This window comes from Muscardinus avellanarius (assembly GCF_963383645.1).
Source record: "Muscardinus avellanarius genome assembly, chromosome: 3".
Lineage (NCBI taxonomy): Eukaryota > Metazoa > Chordata > Mammalia > Rodentia > Gliridae > Muscardinus > Muscardinus avellanarius.
In genome coordinates, this window is record NC_137788.1 from 46,868,931 (window position 1) to 46,896,033 (window position 27,103).

The 27,103-nt window shown below is 50.1% G+C and overlaps 1 protein-coding gene across 1 annotated transcript in view; it reads right to left on the reverse strand.

Moving 5' to 3' along the window:
- Positions 1–9,423: 9,423 nt before the first annotated feature.
- The window catches only part of DHCR24 (24-dehydrocholesterol reductase), a gene marked incomplete at both ends in the record, with an annotated part of 30,580 nt that continues 12,900 nt past the window's right edge, over positions 9,424–27,103 (reverse strand). The window contains 7 exons of the mRNA XM_080690862.1: positions 9,424–9,577; positions 9,653–9,831; positions 10,118–10,315; positions 18,516–18,659; positions 22,465–22,728; positions 24,508–24,626; positions 25,728–25,833. Coding sequence (XP_080546988.1) covers positions 9,424–9,577; positions 9,653–9,831; positions 10,118–10,315; positions 18,516–18,659; positions 22,465–22,728; positions 24,508–24,626; positions 25,728–25,833 — 1,164 coding nt within the window. The remainder of the gene's footprint in view (positions 9,578–9,652; positions 9,832–10,117; positions 10,316–18,515; positions 18,660–22,464; positions 22,729–24,507; positions 24,627–25,727; positions 25,834–27,103) is intronic.

Genomic DNA, 27,103 nt, shown 5'->3' on the forward strand with positions numbered 1-27,103 from the left:
TACAACCACTTTGGAGAACAGTATAGAGGATCCTCAGAAGAAAGAAAACGAACTACCATATAATTCAACAATACCACCTCTGGGTATCTACCAAAAAGAATGAAAACTAAAATACTAAACCAATGCATGGACAACCATGTTCATAGCTGCACAGTTCATCATTGACAAACTGTGGACCCAGCCACGATGTCCTTCAGCGAATGAGTGGATTTCAAAACTATGGGCTACGTACACAATGGAATTTTGCCCAGCCATAAGGGAGAACAAAATTATGGCATTTACAGTGAAATGTCACAAAAAATAAGAAATCAGATGCTTTTCTTAGTGTGCAAAATATTAGGGAGAAATGGGTAACAGGAGGAACTCTAGATGAAGAAGGGACCCTATAGAGAAGCAATTAAGGTGATATATCTTGAGGGGCTAAGAGGGAGGATAAGGGAAACTCTGTAAAGCACACGATGTATTTAAATATATCAAAGTCAAGCAGGAAGCCAAGCATGGGTAGGAGGGAAGGGGAGGGAAGTGTTTAAAATTTGGGTAGGGGCTGATTGGGTGATGTGTGCATGTATATCTCCACAAGTTTTTTTTTTTTATCCCATTGAGATATATGACTACAATGCACCATTAAAAATTTTTTTTAAAGGGCCCCGCCACATTCTCTAGCAACCCATGGGGAAGGAGGGCACAGGTGCTGGCCACGAGGGCTGGACTCCTGGCTGTCCCTGCTGGAGTCAAAGTAGCTCCCTGTTGGCTATATATTGAACTTTCCTTAAAGCATTTGTTTTGGGTGTGGAGTGAGGAAGAGCCCTATAGCCAATAAATGAATGAGTGAATGAATGCATGCATGCATGTGTGAATGTTTAATAACCACCCATTCTAGTTTGATCTTTTGAAGTAGTCCTGTAGAAATGAACACTCAGGCACAGGCGTCTTGTAATGGTAATCAGATACAGTGATACAGACCTGTAATCCCACTACCTGGGAGGCCGAGACAGAAGGACTGCAGGTTCTAGGCCAGCCTCAGCAACTTATCGAGGCCCTGTTTTACAATATAAAATAAAATAAAATAGGGCTAGGGGTGTAGCTGAGAGGTAGAACACACTTGAGTTCAATCCCCAGTACCCCCACCTCAACACACACACACATCTTATAAAGGAAACGTCGGGTTCTAGCATCTCCCTAGTTGCTCAGGAGGATAGCAACTTCTTCCACTCTAGTATGTGATCCTACCAGGGTGTGGAAAGCTCTGAGCAGGACATCAATTGCCTTTTGCAAGCCTCACCGCCAGACCTAATATCCAGGCTCTTACTGGGACTCCAGTGCCCCCTACAAGGACCACAGGTGAGGTAGCAATGAGTGGGTGTCACACCAGGTCCTGGTGACCCACTAGCAGGCCGGGGCAGGTGGGCATCAGTAATGCTGTGGCCTGGCTGCTCTCTTGACAAAGTCCAGAGGAGGAACATGGCCATCCAGTTGCACGGCACTGCTGCTTTAGTAAACATAGCTTGCAGGACAGACTTTTCTTGGCTTGCATATTGTTTGCTGCTGTTGTACTGGGGATAGAATCCAGTGGCATTCTATTCCTGAGCTACACTCCCAGCCCGATTTTATATTTTATTTTGAGATAGGGTTCCCCTAGTTGATGAGAGAGCCTCACTGTTATTGAGGCTATCCTCAAAGCTGCTACCCTCCTGTCTTGGCCTTCCACGTACAGGATTACAGGTATGCACGGCCCAGCTCTTGGCTTTCATCTTGTCAGTACCTGAGGGTGGTGGTTCACCCTGAATGCGCTATGGTGTTTTCTTTGGCTTAGTATCCTGAGTTCACAATATTCTGACTACTGGGCCAGGTGAGAGCTCTGGTTTTTTAGGTGGTGTTGGGAATCCAACCCAGGGCCTTGCATAGGTAAATGCTCAAATAACTGAGCTACACCCTCAGCCTAAGACAATTTACTTTTTTTGTTTTTGTTTTTGGTTGGGGTCTTGCTGTGTTACCCAGACTGGCCTTGAACTCCTGGGCTCAAGATATCTTCCTAAACTGGGCATGTAGCACATAACTGTAATCCTAGGTACTGGGGAGGCCGGTGCAAGAGGATCGCAGGTTTGAGGCCAGCCTGGGGAACGTAGCGAGACTCTGTCTCAAAATAAAAAATAAAAAGGGCTGTGGATGCAGGTCAATGGTAGAGTGTCCCTGGGTTCAATCCCTAGTGCCAGAATAAAAGAAATCCTCCTGTTTCAGCCTTTTGAGTAGCTAGGACTGCAGGTTCATGTCACCATGGTGCCTGGAGCCCTTGTTTGTCTGAGTTCAAACCTTCCATCTCCACCATTGTGGGTTGCAGGATATCTGCCGGGGGCCTGAGCAAGCACATCTCCCACTGCAGGCCCTGAGCCATTCAGGCTTTTGCAGATGGACCTTTGTGCTCCTCCTCCACAGGGGCATGACCCACAGGGGCAGGACGTGTGCATCCTGGGTTCCCTTCATCTGCTCCCCTTCCCAGACCTGCTGTAACAAGAACCAGGGAATAGGAATGGGTGGCTGGGGGATAGGGGAGGATCACAGATGTCGATGATTCAGAAGCCTGGGAGGCAGCTCTGCTGAGGCTAGACAGAGGGTGTGGGGCCACCTTTCTTGCTAAGCTCACGTTTGGGGGGGTGTCGCGAGGTGGTATCTAAGTAGCGTGCTGGTAAATAATTAACAGCAGGCTCTCAAAACAAAACATCTATGCTAGTTGAGGTTCTGTGTCAATTTGTTCCACTGGAATAAGCATTATTTTGGCTGTGTCTGGATGAAATAAACACATGGTCCTTCCTAGTATGGCTGGGCCTCATCCATAGCAGATCTGAGTGGAGAAGAGACAGAGCAGGAACTCCTCCTGCTGGAGCTAGGGCCTCAGTCCCCTCCTCCCTTTGGGCTCAGATAGAAGCATCAGCTTTTCTTGGGCCCTGAGCTGCTTGCCCTTGGACTAGAGCTACACCACAGGCTCCCTGGGGTTTCAGGCATTTAGCTTTAGACTGGAGCGACACTATCAGCAATCCTGGGTCTCTAGCTCGCTGATTGTAGATCTTGGACCACCTCAACCTCCAAACCCATGTAAGCAAATACCTTCTATCTCTCCTCTCTCTTTTGCATGTGTCTCCTGCCCTCCCTATATATACATCTCCCATTGGTGCCATTTCTCTGGAGAGCCCTGACACAGAACACTAGAACAAAACAAGCCCTGAATTGTAGTGTTCGCTAATTTCTGTGTTGTGAATGAGTAATTTCAGGCCACCAGCTCGCTGAACACAGACATGGAAGGAAAGGCACACAGGGAGGACAAGCCAGCCCTGGCATGCCTCTGCACTCTTTCCCTTGCCCTTTGGCCCTATGTCCCAGACAGGTTGGACTTTGGGTTTGTGGGTACGGGCTCACACTCGCCCTGGGTCCAAAGGACATGCATGTGAGGGCTCTTCTACTTTTAGCTCCACGAGGTCAGTTACCAGGTTGCTGGTCTAACCTCCTCGCTCTTCCATCCTCTCTGGCACCCTCCTGCACATGGCCAGGTTGACAGAATGAGACACAGCTACTAAGTGGCCCTGCTTGCTCCTTCTCTGGCCCTCTCAGAGCTCCCAATGCTAGCTCCCTGGCTTCAGGCTCAGGAGCCTGCTGCTTCTAAGATCAGGATTGGAATTGGAGGGCACAGCAGTGTGCCAGCCCCTTACCAAGGGAATCTGGGTTGGGCTCTTGGGCACCAAACCAGCTAATAAGTGGCAGAGCAAAACCTTCACAAGACAGGGAGCAAACAACAGGCATGCCCCCATAACCTAAAGACCTCCCACTACACGTCAGCTCGTAAAGGTTCTACCACCTCCCAGTAGTGCCATGCTGGGACCAAGCCTTTAACACATGAGCCTCTGGGGACATTCCAGATACAAACTATATATAGCATTTCTTAAAATGATATTTGAAGTTTAAGCCCCAACTACTACCTTACATTTGGATAGTGCACTGTCTTATTTAATTCTCACAATCTTATAGCAAAAAAAGGGTGAGTTTTTATTCCTATTTTACAGATGAAATATTTCATTTAATCCTCACTTTTTTTGCAATGATTTTTAAAAAATCATCCCTTGGCTCTGCTTCCAAGGGAAGGCTGTGAAAAGCAGGGTGATGGGATGAGCAGGATTCAGCTATTTCCGAGTCCCTGGGAGCTCATCTCCTAGCCCTCCATCATCTTAACACAGTCCTTAAGGCCACCAGTGGGCACACAGCATGGAACCCGTGGGCCATCTTGAGGCTGGATGTAGCTGAGGCCCCTTATTGAAATACATCCCATGTAACCTGTATAGTAGTGTATGTGTATATGTGTATATGTGGTTTTTCTTGTAGTGGTTTTTGGAAAACCAGCTATTACAATTCTACCATGAGTGTTGGTCCCTGGGCATGGCCCTGAGGTTCTGGTTGGGAGGAGGGGCTCCTTGCAGAAGAAAATGTCCTGGGTCAAAGAACAAACTTTGTTGGCTGCTAGCAGCTTCCCTTCTGAGCCAGATCAAGTGCAGTGAGCCAGGGGCCACCTGCCTGGGCAGGACCCGGCTACGGTGCTTCCCTTCAGCCCCCCAGGTCTGCAGCTGTGGTCTGGGTTGGCTCAGGATCCTGAATCCTTAGACTCTCTGATGTTGTAAGACCAGATGATGAGTCTGCATCCTTGCCCAACTCTTTAATAAGTCTCCACGTGGCTTTTAGGCAACTCATTCCACCTTTCTTAAGCTTCACCTTCCTTATCTGCAATTTGGGGAGACGAGACAAACCTTTTTTGTGATAAGATTATGAGGATTAAATAAGACACTGTGCTATCCAAACGGGAAGTGGTATTTAGGGCTTAAACGGAAAAAGTTGTTTTAATGGATGCTATAGTTTGTATCTAGTGTTCCCAAAGGCCCAGGTGTTAAAGGCTTGGTCTCCAGCTTGGTGAGACTTGGAAGTGGTGGTACCTTTAGGAGCTGAGGCCTGGGGCAGGGAGGCTGAGGGTCATGGGGCGTCCCCTCAAAGGTTACTGTAGGGCCACAGTTCCTTCCCAGCTTCTCTTTGCTCCTTGGCTTGTGAAGTGAGGACTTTGCTCGGCCACTCACCTCCACCATAACATATTCCCTTCCCACAGGACCAATCACGGACTGGAGCCTCCAAAACCATCAGCCAAATGAGCCTTTTCTCTTTATAAGTGGATTATCTCAGGTATTTTATTATAGTGTCAGAAAGCTGACAATTTCTCCTTTAAAGAGAATATACAAAGAAGCCGGGCATGGTGGTGCACACTTATAATCCCAGTACTTGGGAGACTGAGACAGGAGGATCACAGGTTTGTGGACAGCCTCAGCAATTTAGTAAGGCTGTCTGTAACTTAGTGAGACCTTGTTTCAAAATAAAGAATAAAAAAAAAAAAATAGGACAGGCGGTGTAGCTCAGAGGTAGAATGCCCAAGTTCAATCTTCAGTATTGTGTGTGTGTGGGAAGAATCTACAAGCCAGGTGTGGTGGTACAGAGCTGTAATCCGGTACTTGGGAGGCTGAGATAGGAGGATCACAAGTTTAAGGACTGCCGCAGCTACTTAGTGAGACCTTCAGCAACTTAGCAAGTCCCTGTTTCAAAATAAAAAATAAGCCGGGCGTGGTGGCGCACACTTGTAATCCCCGCGCTTGGGAGGCGGAGATAGGAGGATCGCGCAGGTTCGAAGCCAGTTCCGCTGGCTTGAGACCCTGTTTCCAAAATTAGAAAAGTATAAAAATAGGTCTGGGAGTGTAGCCTGGAGGTAGAAGGGCTTCCAGGAACCCCAGTACCCCCCCCACAAAATAAATAAATAAATAAATAAATAAATAAATAAATAAAATAAAAAAATAAAATAGGGCTGGAGAGTGTACCTTAGAGGCAGAACATCACTGGGTTCAATCCCCAGTACTCACACACACACACACACACACACACACACATTCACACACACAGAGGGAAATATACAAAATCTAAATTGTGAAACTGAACAACTGGAAAAGTAATTTTCCCAAAGGGATCTTTGCAGATAACTTCAGAATGAGACTCACGTATCACACCTATTTCAGAAAAATGCCCACCATGTATATTTTTACATTTGGACAAAACTTTATTGCAATAAACTCAATTCCTATTTCCATTCACTTAGCCTCACAATCTTGGGGCACTTGGCATAAGCTAAACTGCTCTAACAAATACTGGCTCAACTATAATAGGTTTATTTCTTGCTCCCCTAACAGCCCAGGGCGGGTTCTTTACACAGTGACTCAAGGATCCAGGTTCCTCCTACCGCCCGGGTGTCATTTCCATCCAGCTACCATGGGAAAGGAGCCAGGAGGACTCGTGTGGGTTCCTACCACTTCTGTTCAAGTTCCAATGGAGAAAACACGTGCTGCAAGGGAGGCTGGGAAAGGCAGCCTAGCCGAGGACACACAGGGAGGGATGTGTTTTGGTGGATAGGTCGTAGTTTCTTCTACTTTATAGATGTGGAAAAGGCTCTCAACAGGATTAACTAGCTCGCCCAAGTTAGTTGGTAGCAAACAGGTGACAGAGCCAGGACCGCAGCCAGGTCTCCTGATGACCGGGTCTGGCCCCTTAACAAGGACCACCAGTTCTGACCTGAGCTGCCATCATCTCTCACGTGGACTCTTGCCTGCTTCCCCCATTCTCCACCTTGCAGACAGACAGTGCCTATGAACACCTGGTCCAGATCACACTGGGACGAGGGAAATAAACTTGCCATCCCCATGTTTTCATAGCCCTTGTCCACGGATACATAAGTTTGGGGAGGGCCGTTGAGCTGCAGAGCGGTACTGCTTGCACCTGAGCTCGCGTCTGACTCCACATCGTGGTCCCCTGAGCAAGAAACGACGAAGGCTTTTTTCCAGGCCATACTTTTATTTTTACAGAAGCAGTGGCTCCACAGCCAGAGGGACATGTGTTCTGGAGAGCAGGTGCAGTGTCTGCAACTGCAAGAGCCTGATGGGGAGACTCGTGCCTTTCCCCTTGGTTCCCACAACCAAAGGGGGAGAAATCACATACCATGCCATGCCACACCTATCCCCAACCCTCTCTTCCCTTCCAGTCATGGCCAATGATTCATCCAGCCAGAGAAACTGGCAACAACAAACTTTACAGAAAACGTCACACAGCCAAGAAACCAGGCTCTGGAAGGGAGAAGCTTTGCACTGCTCCATGGCACTGGGTTTGGCTCCACCTGAAGCCACCCCTGGAAGGACAGTGACAGGGCTGGCTACAAGAACTGGCTGGAACTCAGCTCACCATGTTTGGAAGACTGCTTTTTTTTTTTTTTCCAGGCAAGATATTACTGGAGCTAAACATTAACCTGAGGCTGGTATAATTCCAAAAAACTTCCCTTCCTAGCCCCAGCTCCTGGGCAAGTTTGTGAAGGGCTGCATTTGGTTATAGGACTAAGGATGACACCGGATGCTGGCATCCTGGCCACGGCCCCAGTGGCTTCGGGAGGGAGGCTCCATTAGTGGAAAGATGGCACTTGAGCTGCTGGATCAGCCTCTCTCGGGCCAACCATTCATCTACAGTGAGTAGAGTCATCAGTTAGCACCGAGTGAGGAAGCACACGGGCCCTGGGAGAGCTCATGCTACAAATGCATGCTTTTCAGATTAGAGAATGAGGTTTATTTTTTTCCCTGCCTCCTCCAGAGGCCAAATGGGTAAGAGTGGCCCCTTTGCTTACTGATTGCCCTAGAGGGGCCCAGCCCTCCTGGGACCACATGGCGGCCTTCAGTGAAAGCATGACTAAGAGATTCTGGCACCTGGAGGGACAAGACAGATGCTCCCCTGCCAGCCAAGGATGAGCCTTTCTGAAAATGAGAGGGGAGCCGGCCTTGGGACTGAAGGAAGGACTGGAAGTGATGGTTAATCCCTAAGTGTCACCTGCAACATCAATTTTCCCTCTGATTTTCAATACAAACAAGGAATGGTCCCCACAGGTTTGGAAACATGGTGTCAAAGACAGTCAGAAAGGCTCCAGGGAGGTCTTATCTGTACCAATGTGACAGATGAGGAAACTGCAGCTCGGAGGGACAAACGACTTGTCTACAGTTGTCCAGCTCGCCGACGGTAGAGCCAGGTCCCCTGACTCCAGCCCCTGCTGCAACTGGCTGAGGTCTCTAATTCTGGCTTCCCTTACAGGGCAGATCCTCTCACATTCAGGGTATCCAGCTGGGCTGGAAGTTCTTAAGATGGAGCTGCGTAAACAAACAGGCTTTGATAACAAGGCAGAGAGACCTAGGGAGGTCCCTTCCCTCTGAACGGAAATGGAGCTAACTTTCTCTGAGCTTCGGATTTGTTAAGGCACTGAAATTAACTATAGCTGGGGGTGGGAGAAAGAAAAAGGGGGATGAGTGACTGGAGGAATCCGGTTGATGCTCTTCTTTCAGCCCCACGGGAGACTCCTCACAGAGATGCAATGATGGTGGACTCCACCTGCCACCTAGCGGTCCACCTGCGCCCAGGCCACAGAGCAGTATGGATGCGTCCCTGTAGTGACTAAGTGGGGACAAGAGGAGGCCTGGGAGGCCAGTGAGCCACAGAGAACGAGCCCAGACGCCCTGGATGGGTTCAGAGCTGCGATGCCCCTCCCTGCCTGGCATGCTGGCTGGGGCTACATTGCATCCAGCTGTCTTTTCCAGGAATGGTCCTCTGAGGGGGACTCAGTGATGAGAGAGGTGGCCTGCAGGCCTGAGCCAGCAGGAAGCAGGGGCAGGACATCACCAAGGACGGCAGAGAGAACTTTGGAATCAAACCTGGCTTTGGCACGGCACATCTTAGGCCTGCCCGTCCCTGCGTGGCCCTCCTGTACCCCAGGATGGGAAGGAGTCTTCCTTTCCAGCAAGGGGCTCTTTCTCCTGACTCAGACAACAGAGGACAACTCCAGGGGTCCCCATCATCATTCCAGCCACACCTGTGCACAGGTGACCTAGCGGGGAGCCTGTCCAGGCTCGGCCACTGCTGAATCCAAAGCACTTGAGTCGGGGTGATGCTGAATGGGAGGCCATGCCAGCAGCTGCTGCTCACACTGCTCCTTCCATGTGATGGGTGCTTGACTCAGAGGACAACCTGCAGCAGGTACAGTGACCCTTCTACAGATAAGAGATGGGGGCAGAGGGGTTAAGTGACTCAGCAGAGTCACACAGCGAGTGAGTGGCTACACTGGGACCTGGACTCAGGTTCATCTGACTCCAGATCCCCTGCTCTTCACACTTGGCCAGGCTGCCTCTGGAGCCAGCAGGAAGCTGCCAGGGTATCTGGGTAAGATTTCTGGAGGGGATCCTTTCTGAAAACATGGGTCTGGGAAAGCAGCCAAGCTGGAGGAAAGGGCAGACGCATGTCCACCCACACGTGTCTGTCCCGGCGGCCCCCTCAGTGCCTGGCGGCCTTGCAGATCTTGTCGTACACCTCGGGGAAGGCATCCTGGCATCCCAGCTGCTTGCGCAGCCTGTGGTACAAGGAGCCATCGAACATCTCCCAGAACTCCTCCCGGTTCATGTAGCAGTCGGCATACAGCATCTGGAACCTGTGGAGGGGAGGTCGTGTCAGGAAACACTGGCAGGGAGAGTGTGGAGGGGGGCCCATCTGTCTCCCCACTCACCCATGCACGCTCCGGACAAACTTCTCCAGCTGCCTCATGCAGGACTTGGCCTCAAAATGCTTCACGCGTGGCTCCCCATAAGCCCCGATGTCCACATAGAGCTCTGTCTCATCTCCTTTGGGGTGCACCAGGCCCGGCTGGCTGGGCAGGATGAACGGACACAACCAGATGGGGTAGACCTAGGGGGCAGGGAGGTGGGCATTGGAGCTGCTTCTCGAGCAGGTAACAGGTGTGTGGCTGCCCCCCATTCCCTAGGAAGGCTCTGTAGCATCCTCCTGAAGCCCCCCTCCAGCCCTGGCTGGGATACCCCAAGTCTACCTGTGAGGACACACTGGAGCAGTTCACGGAAGTGCTTACCAGCAGGCCCTACGCCCTCACAGGCACCGGGACAGCCCTTGTTTTAACGGTTGGGAAGAGTGAGGCTTGTGGGGGTGGGGCGCACGGTTCTGAGGGGCAGGAGCTCACGTGGATATCGTTGTGGAAGGTGTGCAGGGCCTGCCGCAGGCACTTCATGGGCACCAGCATGTCCTGCACCACATGGTGCTGCTCGTACAGCTTGCGGAGAGTCTCGCCCTGGGTCAGCTTCAGGAGGGAGATCTTGGGAGGCACCATCCAGCCAAAGAGGTAGCGGAAGACGGGGTTGTTGCCAAAAGGGATGATGTCCTGAAAGACAAGGTGGGGGTGGAGAGAGGCGCCAAGTGTGTCCATGTGCGAGGGGCTGGGTTCCATGCTTTACACAAGGGCTCCTGGGTTCGATCCTTGTTGGGGTGGGGCGGTGAGGGGACCTAGGACTTCACCAGGTGGAGCGGGTTTTGATTTTCAGCTCTAGCAGTTAAGAGCTGTGACCGCCCTTGGGCTAGTTACTTAGCTTCTCTGAGCTCAGTTTCCTTATCTGTGAAAAGGGACATGTGAGGTCAAATGGAAGACCTCTGCCCAGGCCCCGGAGTAAGTGATAAGGTGGCTGTCATTCCTGTTTTGGCAATTGAGGTCAGGGTGGCTGGCATGGAACAGGCGTCATTGCACACATGTGTGAGAAATGGCTGCTGTAGAATGAGAATAGTGACACCCAGCACTGACGCTTGAGTAGCAGCTTTCCTGAGCCTCGCAGCAGGGGCAGCTCCTGACAGTGGGCAGAGTCCAGCTCAGGCTCTGCAAGAAGCCCCTGGCCGGTGGCACCCCTCACTCGCACCCTGACCCAGTCTCCCTGGAAGTTCTGCTAAGCAGACATTGTCCTTCCTCTTCCATTGTGCCGCCACCACCAGGAAGACAGAGCCACTTCCCTCAGCTCTGCTGTTGATTAGCCAGGCCCTCTGTCCCTGGCCAGCTCCTCCAGGGCGCCCACTGTAGACCATCCTTTCCACATCCCAGAGAAGACTTTGGTCCCTGGCTCACATCTTCTTCCCCACTCCAAGTCCTGCCATCTTCCTGAGAGCCACCCAATGTCTGGCTAGCGCCCCAGCACCAAGTTCTATGCTGGGTGCTGAGGTACCAAGACAATGGAGACATGGGCCCTGTCCTTAAGAGGCTCAGGTATGGGGAGAACAGGGCACTGGACTGCAGTGTGGTGGAGCTGGGACCGAGAGAGGCAGCTTAGAAAAAGGGACCCAGAAGGAGCTGGGCATGGCGGCACACGCTTGTAATCCCAGCATTTGGGAGGCTGAGATGGGAGGACCACGGCTGGCGGATAGCCTCTCAGCTACTTAGTGAGGCCCTTTGCAGCTCAGTGAGACTTTGATTCAAAATAAGGAATAAAAAATAGGGCTGGAGGTGTAGCTCGGAGGTAGAATGCCCCTGGGTTCCATCGCCAGTACTTAAAAAAAAAAAAAAAAAAGGCCCAGAGAAGCCACATGTGCCAGGCACTGAAGGCTGAGGGACTGTGTTTTTGTGGCTGCTCCCGCCAGGGCAGGCTCCAGTCAACTTTCTTTTATTTGATCTCTGCACTACACTAGAGCCTGGAACACAGAGAAAGTGCAATAGAAAGCACGGCTTTTACCACTTCCTTGGAGAAGCGGAAATCCCAAGCACAGAGGCTCAGCCCCCTTTCCCAGCCTGCCACCCTCACTCATCCCTCCATCTAGAGTAGCTTCCAGCACCAATTCCGCATGCCCTCCTAGAGGTACCTGGTGCTCCAACAAGCAGATGCCTTCATCACACCCCAACCCAAGCCCAGTGAGCAACCCATCGTATGGATCCAGAGAGCTTCACCACGTTCTGTCATACGTGATCAACACCGAGCTGCAGGGGCCGCATACTTGGCCCACCTCTGGTTAAATAGGCGGTTTCACTGGAACACGACCTCACCTTTTCATTTACACAGAATCTATAGCGCTGTCAGCTATGAGGGCAGAGAAGTCACTTAAGAGACATAGGGCCCTGCAAACCTGAACTGTTAATCCTCTTCTCTTTCCATAAACTGTTTGCGGAGCCCTGTTCTACTGGATGGATGGACCACGCTTTAGACAACACTGGTGGACATTAGGTTACTTCCAAATGGTCCCAATGAATATCCTTTGTGTGTGGGCCTTCGCACATTTACATGTACGATTTTTGGGTAAGACAGATTCCCAGAAGTAGAAGATTCTGGTCCCAGCAGTGTGGACAACTTCAGTGGTTGCCATTTCCAGAGCGGGGATGCCATTCCCCAGGCTGGGGCCAGCATGGTATGTCATGGCGCCTCTAGAGCTCCGCCATCTGAGAGGTGAGCCACGAGACGCCGTCCCTTGCCGAGTGAGGCTGTGCCGCGTCTCATGCCAGCTGAACCCAGTTGGCCTCAGAAAGTCCAAGCTTTAAATGTGGCTCCCCTTCTTTCCCACCTCTGTCCACCCCATCACTCATCCTGTCCCTCGCTGACCTGGGGTCCCTGTCCTTGGCTGTACTTCCGATACTGTCCTGCCAACACCCGGTTACTCCAGGGACTCAGCCTGCAGCCTCTTGGCCCTGGTGCCCTTGACTTTTACCTGTGCCCTGCCTGCCACCGGCCTCTGTTCTGCTGGGCTGCGGGGGCCACCAGAGACCCCAGGGACCAGCCTGAGCTGGGACCCCCAGCCCCAGAGGCAGGCCCTGTGGCAATGGCCTCCCAAGAAGCAGGAACAACTAAGGGCCCAGCATCTCCTTTCTCACCTGCGCTAACTCCTCACAGTAGCCAACCGCCTGCACCGAACACGGTGAGCTCTGGGGAAGGCAAGACGGGCCCACCCGGCTCCTGTCCCTTCCACTCTCCCACTCAGCAGTGAGCCAGGTAGGGCTGGCAGAAGACGCAGGTGTCAAGAAGTAAAACAAGAACAGCTGATTTAGTTTGATGTAGCAAATACATATGTACGAAATGTTAAGCACTCTTATATTTGTACTTAAAGGATGAAGAGTAAAATTCACGCTAATGATTTAAATTTTTAATTTTGTTTACTTAGCCTGACATTAAATGCAAATATTTATGACAGGAGAGACCACAGAATAAAGGGAATAGCTTTATATTTCAGTACCTTCAACAATACTTTTGGCTTCTTTTGCCCTCAAAACTATGCAGCTGGCCCTGGCCCTGACTCCAAGTGCTGCTGGCTGAGTACTGGGTAAGGGGGAGTGATTGCACCACGCCTGGCAGGTGACAGGGCTGGACTGAACAGTCACCCAAGGGCCACCATGACATGCCCTGAGCCAGGACCACCGGATTGGTCACTCCCAAGTGCTGGCCCCTAGACATCATAACAGGTACTGCCTGTTTTAGCACTCCACATTTTGGGTTAGTTCATTACACATTAATAAGTGACTATTATATTATCTCTTATGGAGTCCTGTTATTTTGGGTCATCTAAACCTCAGTTTCCTCACCTGTAAAATAGAAACAGCACTGGTACCTACCCTCAGGGGTGGTGGGGAGACTAAGATAACATGTGTAGAGTGTTCGGCATAACAGCCAACACCACGGTGAGGCGCCCTCCCCATCTCTCCTGTGCCCCCCACCGGGTCTTCACTGGCTCCTCGCCTCTCTTGTCTCCCAGAGTCTTTGCTCTTAACAAAACTCACCTCCTCACCCCTGTGCTGTCTGGGCAGGGCTGAAGGACTCACCCTGCCCTGCGGGAGCAAAGCGGCACCTCAAGCTGACCCCACCTGCCACTCCCCAGCCTCCCCAGTCCCCCTGAGGGCTCATCTCAGCGGCCACCTCTGGCCTTGGCTCTTCCTGCACAGTCCTTTCCTCTCTTTACCCTTCACCTGGAACCCTGCTGTCCCTCAGCCCTCTGAAGGGGTGCCATCTTCTTTCCCATGACGTCCTGCCACTGGGGTGGAAGCAGGTGAGGTAGGGTCATCCTGGCCCCTCATTACTGCTTCCAGGTCTCTCCCTCCTTAAAAACAGCATCAGCAACTTTGAACACGTGCCTCCCCACTCCCATCACTCCTTATCAGTGGATCCTGATCCTAGATCACTGGATTCCCCTCACCCCCGCATCACCGCCCCACCTTATTAGATCCTGGACCACTGTCACCCTCTTCCACTTTGATTTCTGGAGATCTTCATATCCACAGAGATGAGCTTGCCCACACCTCGGTCTCAGTGGCTGGCTCCCCATCTCTGCAAGGGTCTTATCGTCTACCAGCCTCAGACACTGATTCTTACATCACATCCCTGCACAGTGGAGACACTGCAGCCTGCGGGGATCTGGCCTCAGAGCCCAGGCCAGTCGCTGAGCACACCTGGCCTGCCGCCTGCACTCGTAGATGCCTTTCCTGCAGCCAGCTACACCACACTTGCATGCTGTCTGTGGCTGCTTTTTTGTGGCAGAGCCAAGTAGCTGTGGCAAATCTTCTGACCCACAATGCCTGGAATACTGGCTGTTTGGCCTTCAGAAAAGCTCACCAACCCCTAGACTGTATTTCTACTCCTTGTCTCCACGGGTCCTGTGGCAAGCATTCGTCTTCTCGCTGCTACCCACTCTCTCTCTAGCTCTTGCCTTCTAGTGGCCTGCCTTCAACTCTTCACCCGCCTGGGCCGCCCAGTCCCTTGCCGGTGCCCTGAGCCGGGCCAGATCTCATCGCCATCATGGCCCTGGGTCTTGGCTTTTGCCCACTCCTCACCTCACCGCAATGCGCTGATGCAGTGAGGCCTCACCTCCTTGTGCATCCACCCTCACAGCTGAGCGTGTGAACACACCACCGTGAGGCTCAGGCAAGCCCGGGGCAGCCCTGGCAATCCTGCATTTCCTAGCAAGAGCTTCCCAACGCGCAAGGGACAACTCCCACATCCTCTTTCCTCCAGTCTTCCAGCCCTGCTGAAATCCTGGCTTCCCATCACTGAGCAGTTAGAAGCAATCTGATGGGAATGTCCACATACCCCCAGACCTGTTCCCATTTGTTCTGCTTCCCTCCTGTCCATGCCCCATTAAGAGGCAACTCTACCTGGTACAAAGGCCACCTCCTCCCCTGGAGACACACCCTCTCTCTGGCACTGTCCCCCCCACCCCGCGGTGTCCTGCCCAGGATACACACCCATGCACTATCATCTCTCCAGTTATAAAACATCCTGCAAACAAGATCCCTTCTCTTGTCCCACAGTCCCTCCAGCCTCAAGCAGCCTCACCCTGGTTCTCCGTTTCCCTTCAGTGGGAGCCTCAAAGATTCTCCACCTCCTTGCCTGTCTCTCTTTTTTTTTTTTTTTCAGGGTGGCACTAGGGATGAAACCCACAGGGGCATTCTACCTCTAAGCTATACACCCAGCCCTTTTTATTTTGAAATAAGATCTTGCTAAGTGGCCGAGGCTGGACTTGAACCTGTAATCCTTCTGTCTCAGCCTGCCAAGTACTAGGATGACAAGCGTGCACCACGGCTCTCATGCCCCATTCTCTCTAGAGCCCACCAGTCAGGGTTTCACCTCACTGCTCAGGGTCGCCATGACCTCCCCAGGGTGAAGGCCAGAGGTGCAGTCTCTGCTCATCTCCCTGGGCAGCGTTTGATGCAGCTGTTCTTCCTTCCTAAACGCCCTCGCTTGGCTCTGGGATGCCACGCTCTCTTTCCTCTGACGGCACCTTCCCCTTGGCTGGTTCCTCTCCCTCTGAGCTGCAGGGAGCCCCGGGGCTGGCTCTCACACCTTCTTTACTCTACCTACCCTCACTCCTCTACTGCCATGGCTTTACGCAGCACTCGTCTGCCACTGATGCCCACATCTCTGTGTGTCGCCTCAACCTCTGCTGAAGCCCGGAAGTCCTGACACAAAATTCCACCTGGGGTCAGAGAGGCACCTGGAGCGCACACACCTGGACCTAGCTCTGCCTTCCCTTTCCCAGCCCCTCCCCTACTTCCCATGGTAGCCCAGAGCACCTGGTTCACCCAGTTCCTGGCCCCCCAACCTTGAACTCACACCTACAACCAATCTGTCTGGAAATGCTGTTGGTGGCTCAACCTTCACAGAATCTCCCAGGTCTGATACCATTTTCCTCCTCCTCTGCTGCCACCCAGACAACAGAAATCTTTCTCCTCTTCTTCTACCCTTGACCCCACCATGCCAATCTCTCTCCATCCAGCTCCTTAAAAGTTATTCTTCTAAAACAAAAATCAGGACATGTCATTTTCCTGCTCAAAGTCCCCACTGACTTCTTATCACACTTAGAATAAGACATAAAGCCCTTCCTCGACCTACAAGGGCCACGTGACGCAGCCTCTGGCTGCCGTCTGACCTCATTCTGTGCCCTGGCTCCAGCCCACTGGCCTTCTGGCTGCTTTTCAAACACATGCAGCCTGCTGGGACAACTGCATAGCTACATGCAAAAGAATGCAGTTTGACTCCTACCTGTCATGGTACAGAAAAGTTAACTTAAAATGTGCAACAACCCAAAAGACCAGAACCTTTAAGAGCCAAAACATTTCCTCTAAGAGGAAAAGGGGTGAATGTTCATGGCCTTGCACTGGGTAACAGATTCTCATATATGACCTGAGAAGTATAAGCAGTGAGAGGGAAAACAGAAACACTGGACTTCATTTAAACTGGAACTTTTGTGACTGCTCCATGGGTTGTGTGCATGTGTGTCCCTAGCACTCTACATCACCAGTATGATGGGAAATTACAATGCAACAAAAATAAAACAAAACAAAAACCTTCTGGGCATCAAAGGATATTACCAAGAAAGTAAAAGACAACATAAAATATTTGTAAATCTTGTATCTGATAAGCGTCTACTTTTCAGAACATGGAGTACTTTTACAATTCAACAACACACAACCCAGTTAAAAATGGGCAAAGGATCTGAATAGAGACTTCACCAAAAAGGGGAAAAAGAAAATATGTATGTGTGTGCGCATGCGTGCACATGAAATGGCATTCAACATGATTGATTGATAAGAAAACGCAAATCAAACCCACAATGAGGGACCATTTCACATTCACTAAAATGGCCTATAATAATACTTTAAATATCCCTCATGGAAGCAAGGTATCCATGTTGGTGGTGGGGCTTCGCTGCTAAGGAGGGTCCCTGGGGTGTGGCCTTGGGGGTTATATAAGGTCTCCCACACTCTGCTCTCTCTCTGCTTCCAGCCTCCACCTGGACGATGTGCGGCTGGAGCCCGGCACTTTCCCTCTCTGCTTCTCGCCACCATGCCCTGAGCTCTACAGACCTGGCCTAACATGGACCAAGCCTTTAAAATCTCCAAAAATTGTAAGCAAAGAAATCTTCCTTCTTCTAGGCTGTGTCTCACTTCTGGGTCACAGAAGTGAGAATGCTTCCTGAAACAGAAATGTGGGTGAGAATGCAGAAAAATCAGAGCACTCATACATTGCTAGTGGGAATGTAAAATGGTAGGGCTACTGTGGGAAAACAGGCATTCCTTAATAAACTAGACAAAATTACCATAAAACGCAGCAATTCCATTCGTGTATTATATGTACACACACACATCCAAAGAAATTGAAAACTGGTACTTGAAGAGATACTTGTCCATGAACCTTTATAACAGCACTGCCCACAGCAAACCCAAATGTCAGCCAACAGATGAGTCGAAAAGCAGAACACGGGCTATCCATACAATGGAGTACTATGCAGCCAAAGAAGAAATACTGATGTACAAAAACGTTATGTGAAAGAAGCAAGCCATAAAAGACACATACTATCTGAGTCCATTTGTAGGAACTATCCAGAAAGACAAGTCCAATCCACAGAGACAAAAAGCAAATGGGTGGTTGCCACAGGCTTGGGGAGAGTGGTTGCTTAATGGTGCAAAGTTTCCTTTTGGGATAAAAAAAAATTTTGGAACCAGATAAAAGTGGCTACAGAACATCGTGTTTGTACAAATTCAACAACAAACAACCCAGTTAAAAATGGGCAAAGGATCTGAATAGAGACTTCGCCAAAAGGCGGCATCTGGCTGTTCCCCTTCCTGGCACTCTCATGGAGGTTCTGGGTGGGCTGCCCTCCTCATGTTCAGGTCCCTGCTCATCTTCTGAGAGGTCTTTCCTCATCCCAGTAAAAATGTTACCAATCATCATCTGCCCACTCCTCCCTATACCCAATTCTTGTTCAACTTTCAAGGTCAAGCTTGTCTACCACGTCCATTCTAGGGAGAATCAGCCACTTCATCTTCTTATTCTCCTGTCCTGCACAGAGCCAGAATCCACTTGCTGGGTGAGGCTAACTGCTCTCAGGAAAACAGTGGGTCTGTGTTCCCAAAACATAGCCCGGTGACCCACTCCTGGCACCCATGGGGAGAGCCTGCTGCTGTTGCTGCAGGGTGGCTGTTCCCGCAGGAGACAAAGGCTACAGCTGAGTGTGTTCAGGTCTCTCAGGACAGAGCTACTTTCCTAAGGGGGATGGCATGGCTGCGATGCTAACTGACCTGGCTCCCCACCTGCCCAGGAGTGAAACTATGCAGAGCTGAGCCTCACCTGGAGCTCCCAGAAGATGCTGCGTGTGTGGCGGTGGTAATAGTGTCTCAGGGGAATGTATTCCAGGCCCTCTTGGTTGGTCTTCAGGTAGTTCTCCACGTGCTTGAAGAACCACGGCTTGTAGTAATTGCCAATGCTATTCAGCTGAAATGATAGAGGGCATTGTGATCAGCTCACAGACGCGTGGCAAAGGCCACTAGGGAGTGACAGCGATACGGGCTGCTGTTCAGCACTCCTGGCCTTTTTAGAGCTGCCATTGATCCCTGTCTTTGAGTCTTGAAAGCCAGGCGAGGTCGGGCACAGTGGGCATCCTCCAGCAGAGAGCAGACACTTAAAGATGTTAAGAGGTGTGCACGGAGCCACATGGCTAGCTGCTGCCAGTCTAGAGAACTTAGTAACCCCATCCTGGCCTGGTGTTCCTCCTCCACAAGAATAGAGTATGAATGTTAACAGTGCCTGCCACGATGCGGGGCTCTCGGTAGGTGAGCTCCTCCTCCTGCCCTCATCTGGCCAGCATAGGGCACCCCTCACTGCAGCCCACACCTCCATCCCCTGCAGGAAGCTCAGAAGGATGGACCCATAGGCTCCTGGCACTGAGCCTGTGGTCTACAACTCTTAGATCTTATACTGAGCTGCTAGCTTCTTCAGGTCCAAATGGTCAGGCTTACTAGCTGTGTGCCCTGAGATGACTCAGCCCCCTCAACTAAGCAATGAATTCTGAGCAGATTTGCTTGGAGAGAGGTAGGGGCATCCTGAAAAGAGAGGCAGGGGGCATCCTGAGGCTCTGGGGCTTGGTAGCTGGGGCCAAACCCTGTCTAGTCGGCCCCTAGCTATGTGGGCTTGGGCAGGTCACATTCTGAATCTGTTTCTTCACATGTAAAATGACAATTAAAAATACATTTTGTGGGAGTTTCTTTTAGATATTACACACACACACACACACACACACACACACACACACACTGTAGTTTTTATAAAAATAGGATCATCCTGTACACACTGTGCGGATTTGCTTTTATGATTTATAACTCACTTGGCCAATCCTTCACAGGCTACTTAGTATTTCTGAGCCTTATTTTCTGTACAGGTAGAATGGAGACACTGCCCCCTGTGGTGGCAGGGGGCATGGCCCACAGCAGGTGCGGTACTAGTTCCTCGCCTGTCAATGCCATCTCCACCATCCCTCTGCAAGCCACTGCACTCTGCAGCCAGAGAAGCCTTAACCTCGCTCTTCGGCACCAGCACATATGGCCTAGGAGTGCTGCCCTCTTGTAAAGCTTGCTCTGCAGAGAGGAAACTGGAAATGTGAGGGGCCAAGAATTTAGGGCTCAAGAGTATGTTTGGTGAAATCAGATTCAGTGTGAATAGTGTGGGGCCTCTGCCTGGCAACTAAAGGAGACTGAAACTCAACAGAAAACGGAGCCGCTTGAGCTTAGCCAGCTGAGGCCTGGCTGCAAGCCCACGGTGGCACCCGCTCCACAATGAAGTTGAGACTTGGTGTACCTGGCTGCAGGTGCTCCTAATGTCAAGGCTTCTCAGAAACAGTAAGGAAGCCAGATGGCCTGTCTCTCCTGGGGTGTTTGTCAGCAGGAGAGGCCTGCGCCCCACATCTAGCCCTAGCACTTCCACAGCAAGCCAACTCCTAGTTCTGGACCCCATGAACTTAGTGAAGTGGGGTAAGCTGCGTCCTCTCAGGGTCCCGTGAACCTACCCTGCCTTTGCCTACAGAGGGTCCCTCAGTGCCTGACACACAGGGCCACACTCCTGAGCAGCCTTCCTGGAATGCTTGGAAGATGTGCTCTGAGATGTAATGCCTACCCGTTCCACAGCATGCACCACCCTCCTGCTTGGCCCTGTTCACGTGGGGTAGCAGGACACTTGGTGAAGTCTGAGGGCTTGGTCTCCTTTTGGGGAAATGAGGGAATCAGGTCGGGTGTTCAATTATTTTAAAACTATACAACACCCTCCCTGACCCCCACCCAATCACCACGCTGGGTAGCCTCTACCCAACACACTGGACGACAGTAAACCACTTGGGTGCACTGTGATGGCAGCTCCCCCTGACCTTCGCTCAATGCCCTGCAGACATCATTGGGGCAGCCATGAAGCCCAGGTAATGCAGGGAAATTCTTATCACACAAGAAGACAAACTCGAACAGGCGATCACAGATGAAGACAAGCTAGAAGACTCTGCAAAGAGATGCTCAACCTCACAAGTAACCCAAGGACTGCAAAATAAGAAGGGAAACTATTTTTAACCTTATCAGATTGGCAAAATTGATAAAGCAATATTATCACTAGTTTTGGCAAGAACTTAGGGGAAAAGGTGTTCTCCTACACCACTGCTGGCAGCAGACACAGACACAACTTTTCTGGAGAGTTGTGTGGTCCTACTTAAGTATGTAATGTGCCCAAAACCTTGGGTTAAGAATTCTATTTATTTGACTCAATTCTCCAAAAAAATTATATATATGAAGGCAAGGATAGATGTAATCTCATTTGTGAGACTGAAACAACTTATGCAGGATAAATGCTCATCAGAAAGCAATGAGTTTAGCTGGGCGTGGTGGTGCACGCTTGTAATCCCAGTATTTGGGAGGCTGAGACCGAAGGATTGTGGTTCTTGGACAGCCTCAGCTACTTAGTAAGGCCTCTGCAACTCAGTGAGACCCTGTTTCAAACTAAAGAATAAAAAATAGGGCTGGAGGTGTAGCTTGGAGGTAGAATGCCCCTGGGTCCCATCCCCAGTACTGAAAAAAAAAAAAAAAAAAAAAAGCAATGAGTTTGGCCAGTTATTTACATGTATGCAACAAGTGGGATATAGTGGAATAAATCAGGGTAAGCAACCACACAAGCACACAAATGTACACACACAGAAAAACAGGTCTGAAAGAATACACACCACAGTGTTGGAAGTGGTTACTTTGGAGGTGGTGAACAGATGCATTTTAGCCTTTTCTTTATGCATTCCACATTGTTATAACACTTTTGTGATTTAATGATTTAAAAGTCTGTGCATAAGAAAAGACAGGAAATAAATATAGCAAACATGTCAGCAGCAGCTGGCTTTGGGTCACATTTGTATGTGAAGTCTGTTCTTTCCTTTTACTTGTTTATGTCTTCCAACTCTCTTATAGAAAGGGCAAATCCTTTCTAAATGGGGAAAACAACTGCTATTAAAAATTACATGGTGCCAGATGTAGTAGTTCATGCTGATAATCCCAGTACTTGGGAGGCTAAGACAGGAGGTTTGAGGATAGCCTCAGCAACTTAACAGGACCCTGTTCCAATATTAAAAATAAATAAATAAATAAATAAATAAATAAACAAACAAGTAAAAGGGCTAGGGGTATAGCTTGGAGATAGAATGCCCCTGGGTTCAATCCTCATTACAAAAAAATAAAAATCCACAAAACACATGGTATTACCCAGGTATAGTGGCACACGCTTGTAATACCAGTACTTGGGAGGCTGAGACAGGAGGATTGCAGGTTCAAAGACCAGCCTTGGCAACGTAGCAAGGTTCTCAGTAACCTTGGAAGACCCTGTTTCCAAATAAGAAAATCAGTCTGGGAATGTAGCTTGGAGATAGAATACTTCTGGGTTCAATTCCCTAGTACCAACAAAACAAAACTCCAAAACATGATATTAAGTTGAAGAAGTGTCTATCTGGATTGCAAGGCATCAAATCAACTACTCAGATCTTGGCTTTGCCCTCCTGTTGAACTTTATGTCACCTCTCTGAGCCTTGGCTTCCTCAGCTATAATGTGGGCTGCTGTGGGAAACATAGTTCACACCTATGGGGAGAGGAACATGTCCCGGGCAGGTGGCAGGAGCGGAGGAACTGGAGACTTGCATCACTGCTTAGGATGTGTCTGAAGGTAGAGCCCGAGGCCTGTACCGCAGGTCAGCTGACTCAGGCCTGCAGCAGCTGACACCCTGGCCTACCTTGCTGGGTTCTGCTTCATCTGTCATGACCCCTGTCATGATGACAGCCTCATCCAGGGAGTAGAGCAGCCCTTCTACAAAGTGGTTCTCCGGCCGCTGGGATTCACGGGTGAATCTGTCACAGATGGCCTCCAGGCCCCGCACTGGCTCGAACCGCAGCTTGACATACTTCTTGGCAGGGATGATGCGGATCTCAGCAGCCACCAGGAAGCCCAGCGTCCCACAGGACCAGGGCACAGCGTAGAACAGGTCTGAGTTCTCGGACTATGAGACAGAATTTACATGTGCTGAGAACTTGGACCCTGGACTCCACAGCATGGCACATAGTCAACGGGAGAACATGGGGCTGCTGACGTCCTGTTCTGTGGCATCTTGTGCACATCTGAATAGGAACTATACCAGCTGTACTCTCTGGTCCCTCCCACGTCCGCATGGCATTTAACTTGGCATTGCTCTCCATCAGGGTTGTTCACTGGGAGAGCACCTGTTCTCTTCCATCAAGCCTCTGAACCACAGGCCACAACCACAACTGCCCAAAGACCCCAGCAAAGGCGCTACAGGGCAGGCTAGCCTGAAAGAGCTGAGCCCTTACTAAGAGCCAGGGTAGTCAAAGGACAGGAAAACACCTCCTTCTGAGCTAGATCTCAGAAAGAGATCTACCTTTCCACTGGCTGTGGGGTCCTCCATCTCCTGACGTGTGTGCACAAAGCTCCTGAAGGGCATCAACCCCTTTGATAGGTAAGGAAACTGAGTCTCTGAGAGGTGACAGGCATTGCCCAAGGAGTCCCAGGCAAGGTCACCCAACTCCACATCCACTGTTCTTTCCACAGCACCTCACCTGGTTCCACCAATCTGTTTCTAACTGTCAGGAGGTGTTTCCACACTTGTCTCAGAGACAAACCACTAGCCTTTGGCCATTTGAATTCAGTCTCTGATTCTACAAAAGCTCCTTTAGATAAACTCAGGCCTTGTGTTGGCTTTATCAACAGGATAAACTGTCCTGCGCACATTCCGCCATACCTGTGGAGGTGGGCGTGGGTGGGGCGGGCTGGGGCAGGGAAGCTCTGCAACAGGCCAGAAGAACCTCTGGAACAGCAGAATGGGGCCAACTAACCCCTCAGCTCGGGCCACTAGAGCACACTGATTGGATAGCAGTAAAGCTGGACCTACTGGGCGCTCCACTGTACTAGGAGCTCTGCACACAATACTTACTTACTTCTGGCCACGAAGGAACCTGGGCCTCAGAAGGGAGTTAATCTCCTTTGCTCTGCTGGCAACAAGTAAGTCAAGGCAGGACCCAGGCCAGTGCTGAGGAAACTTGCTGAACTGACTGGATCCCATCCAAAACCCATCTACTCAGGCCAGAGCTCGGGAGGGGGCGTTCCTGGACTTTGCTAGAGGCCAGCAGCTCTGGGGCTCCTTGAAATGCCCACTTCAGGAGGAATGATGTCCTTCCCATTTTAGGGGACACTGACTTACACTAGGACAGGTCTGAGATTATCTAAAGTTTCAGTCCCGTTAAACTTCTGGGGTAAAATGCCTTGAGTGTTTGTGCTCTGCTTTGGATAGTAGAATCCTCTTTTCTTTTGCCAAAACAACCCCTCTGATTGCTTTTAGCTATACCTCACTACATGTGACATAGCTTTGGAGGCCTGACTTCCTCTAGAGAGGCAGCCTGGTGTAATGCGTGGCTGAAGCCGATCTGGAAGTCTGATTACTGGGTTTAAGTCTCAGCTGTGTAGACCTATCTGTGTGACCTACAGCATGTTTATTAACCTCTCTGTGCTATAGTTTTTCTGTCTATAAAATGTCGCAAATAATAGCACCTAATGGGTTGTTGAAAGATTAAATGCCTTATTATATAAAAAGCATTCACAACAGTGTCTAAGTGCATGTAAGGGGCCATATAAATTTTTATTATTATGACTACAAACTGAACAGGTAGATTTGAAATGAAGACTCCCCAGGGAAGCCACATCTCTGACTCCAGGATCTTAATGCCCTGAGTAGGATGGGATAAATGTTCCCGATTATTGAACTCACCGGTGTGCAGCGCACGAAGCTACCATCAGCCAGGATCAGCTCATAGGCGGTGCATATGTGCTGGAAGAGGCCATACTTGTGGGATGACGACTCGATACCCGTGCCCATGATCAAGCCCCCTGCAGAGACAGATGAGTTAGCCAGGGAGAGCTGTAATGTGCAGGACAGGGGCATAAAATGGGGCAGCTGACTTACGGAAGATCCCCCATCTTTGTGGGTTTGGGAAGCAGGAGTGAGAAGGCTGAGTGTGAGGCCTTCTTTCCTGGCGAGGGGAGGGAGAGGAGGACTGGGGAGGAATGAGAGGACCAGCAAGGATGCTCACACCCTCACTCTGGCTGGCCTCAAACTAGAGACCAGTATATATTTGCGTGCGCACGTGCATGTGTGTTACTGGGGCTCTAACCTGGATATTCTACCTATCAGTTATACCTCTAGCCTTGTTTAATTTTTATGTATTATTTATGTATTTATTTTTGTGGTAATAGGGACTGAATCCAGGGGCAGCCTACCTCTGAGCTACATTCCCAGCCCTATTTTATTTTTTATTTTGCTAAGGTTCTTGCTAAGTTGCTGAGGCTGGCTGTGAACCTCCAATCCCCATGTCTTAGCCTCCCAAGTGCTGAGATTACAGGTGTGTGTCACCATGCCCTGGCTATTTTTATTTTTTTGAAACAGGGCCTCACTAAAGTCCCTGAAGGTGGCCATGAACCCGCAATCTTCCTGTCTCAGCCTCTCAAGTACTGAGGTCACAGGCCTGTGCCACCATGCCCAGCTTGTGTGCATTCATTTTAAGAGGGTCTTTAATGAAAAGGGAACTTGCTGGGGTGGCAAGAAGCCGTGAGCTATGGGAATAGTTAAAGGAACGGAAGGTACTTCCTTGGACAGAAAAGGCCTTGGGGACCATGATCCTATGGGAAAAAAGGGGTATGAGATTGTATGTGTCCCATAGGCAAAACTGGAGCAACGAATGGACAGAAGTCACTGGGAAGCAGATTTGAGTTGGAAATTAAGAAGTGCTGTCTAACGATTTGAACTGCTCAGAAGTGGAGCGGTGTACAGTGAGGGCCCCTTCACTGGCACTAGGCGAGTAAAAGCCAGGGTGACTTCGGCCTCAGATGGAAGCGTGGCCATTCCTGGAGTACAGGGAAGGTGGCCAGGGCCTCTCAGCTCTGATCCAAGAACCACCTGCTTCCTCTTGCCCTTGAACATGGAGTCCTCACCCACTGTGAGATCATCAAGCTCAGGCAGCACAGGCAAAGTCCAGCCAATGGAGGTCAGCAGGGCGGTCACCTGGCCCATGGACACCAAGGGCTCCACGCGGACGATCTGTAGACACAAGGAAAGGGACCCTGGGTCTCACGAGGCTCTGGCACACAAAGGGTGTCAATGCAACCTTCCTAAACACTCAACACAGCGGTTCCTAGACAGCCTCTGTGGGCTCTTTTTAGAATGCTACACTGCCTTTAATTATAGTGAATGTGATCTCTGGCTCTGGGTTAGCTAGTGTTGAATCTCATCCTTTCAAATATCTTACAATTAATGTCTAGTTTATTTTTTCTAGATTACAGGAAAAAAAAACTCATTCATTTGGGAGATACAGCATAAATTAAGAAGAAAAAACTCATTGTATTCTTAAGAGTTATCAATGGTAATGTTGGAGCAGATTTACTTTGCTTTTTTTAATACATGTTTATATTGCTAGTTCTTATGGTTAACATAACATAATACACACACACACACACACACACACACACACACACACACTGCTGTCTTGCCTTTTAAATCCTTACCACTTTACTATGATTATCATCCCTTATCATTAAATATCCTTGGAAAACATGATTTTTAGTGGGCACCCTAATATGTCATTACATGGGCTTTTGCTTTCAGATGAGCCACAGCAATAGGGCCTAGATTTACACTGTTGTCTAGAAACACACACACACACACACACATGAACACGCACGCACGCATGCACACACATACACATGAATGCACACATACACTATTTTAAACAAGAGTTTCCAGTGTCGTGAACACAGGCCATGGAAGTTAGTGATCCTGAGAGTCAGGAAGCAAACAGGCAAGTTCAGCAAATGCCCCGGTCGCCTGTCTGGAGTTAGGCCCAGGCAGAGCCCCGTGCTCTGGGTTGTAGGGATGAAGATGAAAGTTCCAGAGGACCCAGGGGAAGAGAGTTTGCAGGACACAGCACCAAAAGGAAAGAGCTCACAGAGAAAGATGCTAAAGAACTGCAAAGGGGGCTGCTGACAAAATCAGCTGAGGATTAACTCCCGCAGACAGCACCTGAGGCTGAGGCCAGAGAAAGCACCATCAGAAAAGGTAACAGCTGAGGCCACGGGGCTCACACTGCAGGAAACACGGAAGCCTTCCTGTAAAGTGTCGACTCAGGGGTAATCTGTCAGCAGTGGTCTTGTCTCTGCAGCGGGGAACTAACAACCCTAGATTAAATGCTGTTCAGGTTCCACCTAAGAAAATCAAGACCCAACAGGGCCAAATGGTTTCTAAATAATTTAGCTGCCTCCTAGGACAAAGTTTAAGACTTGCAAGAATACAATACCTAGCACCCAATAATGTA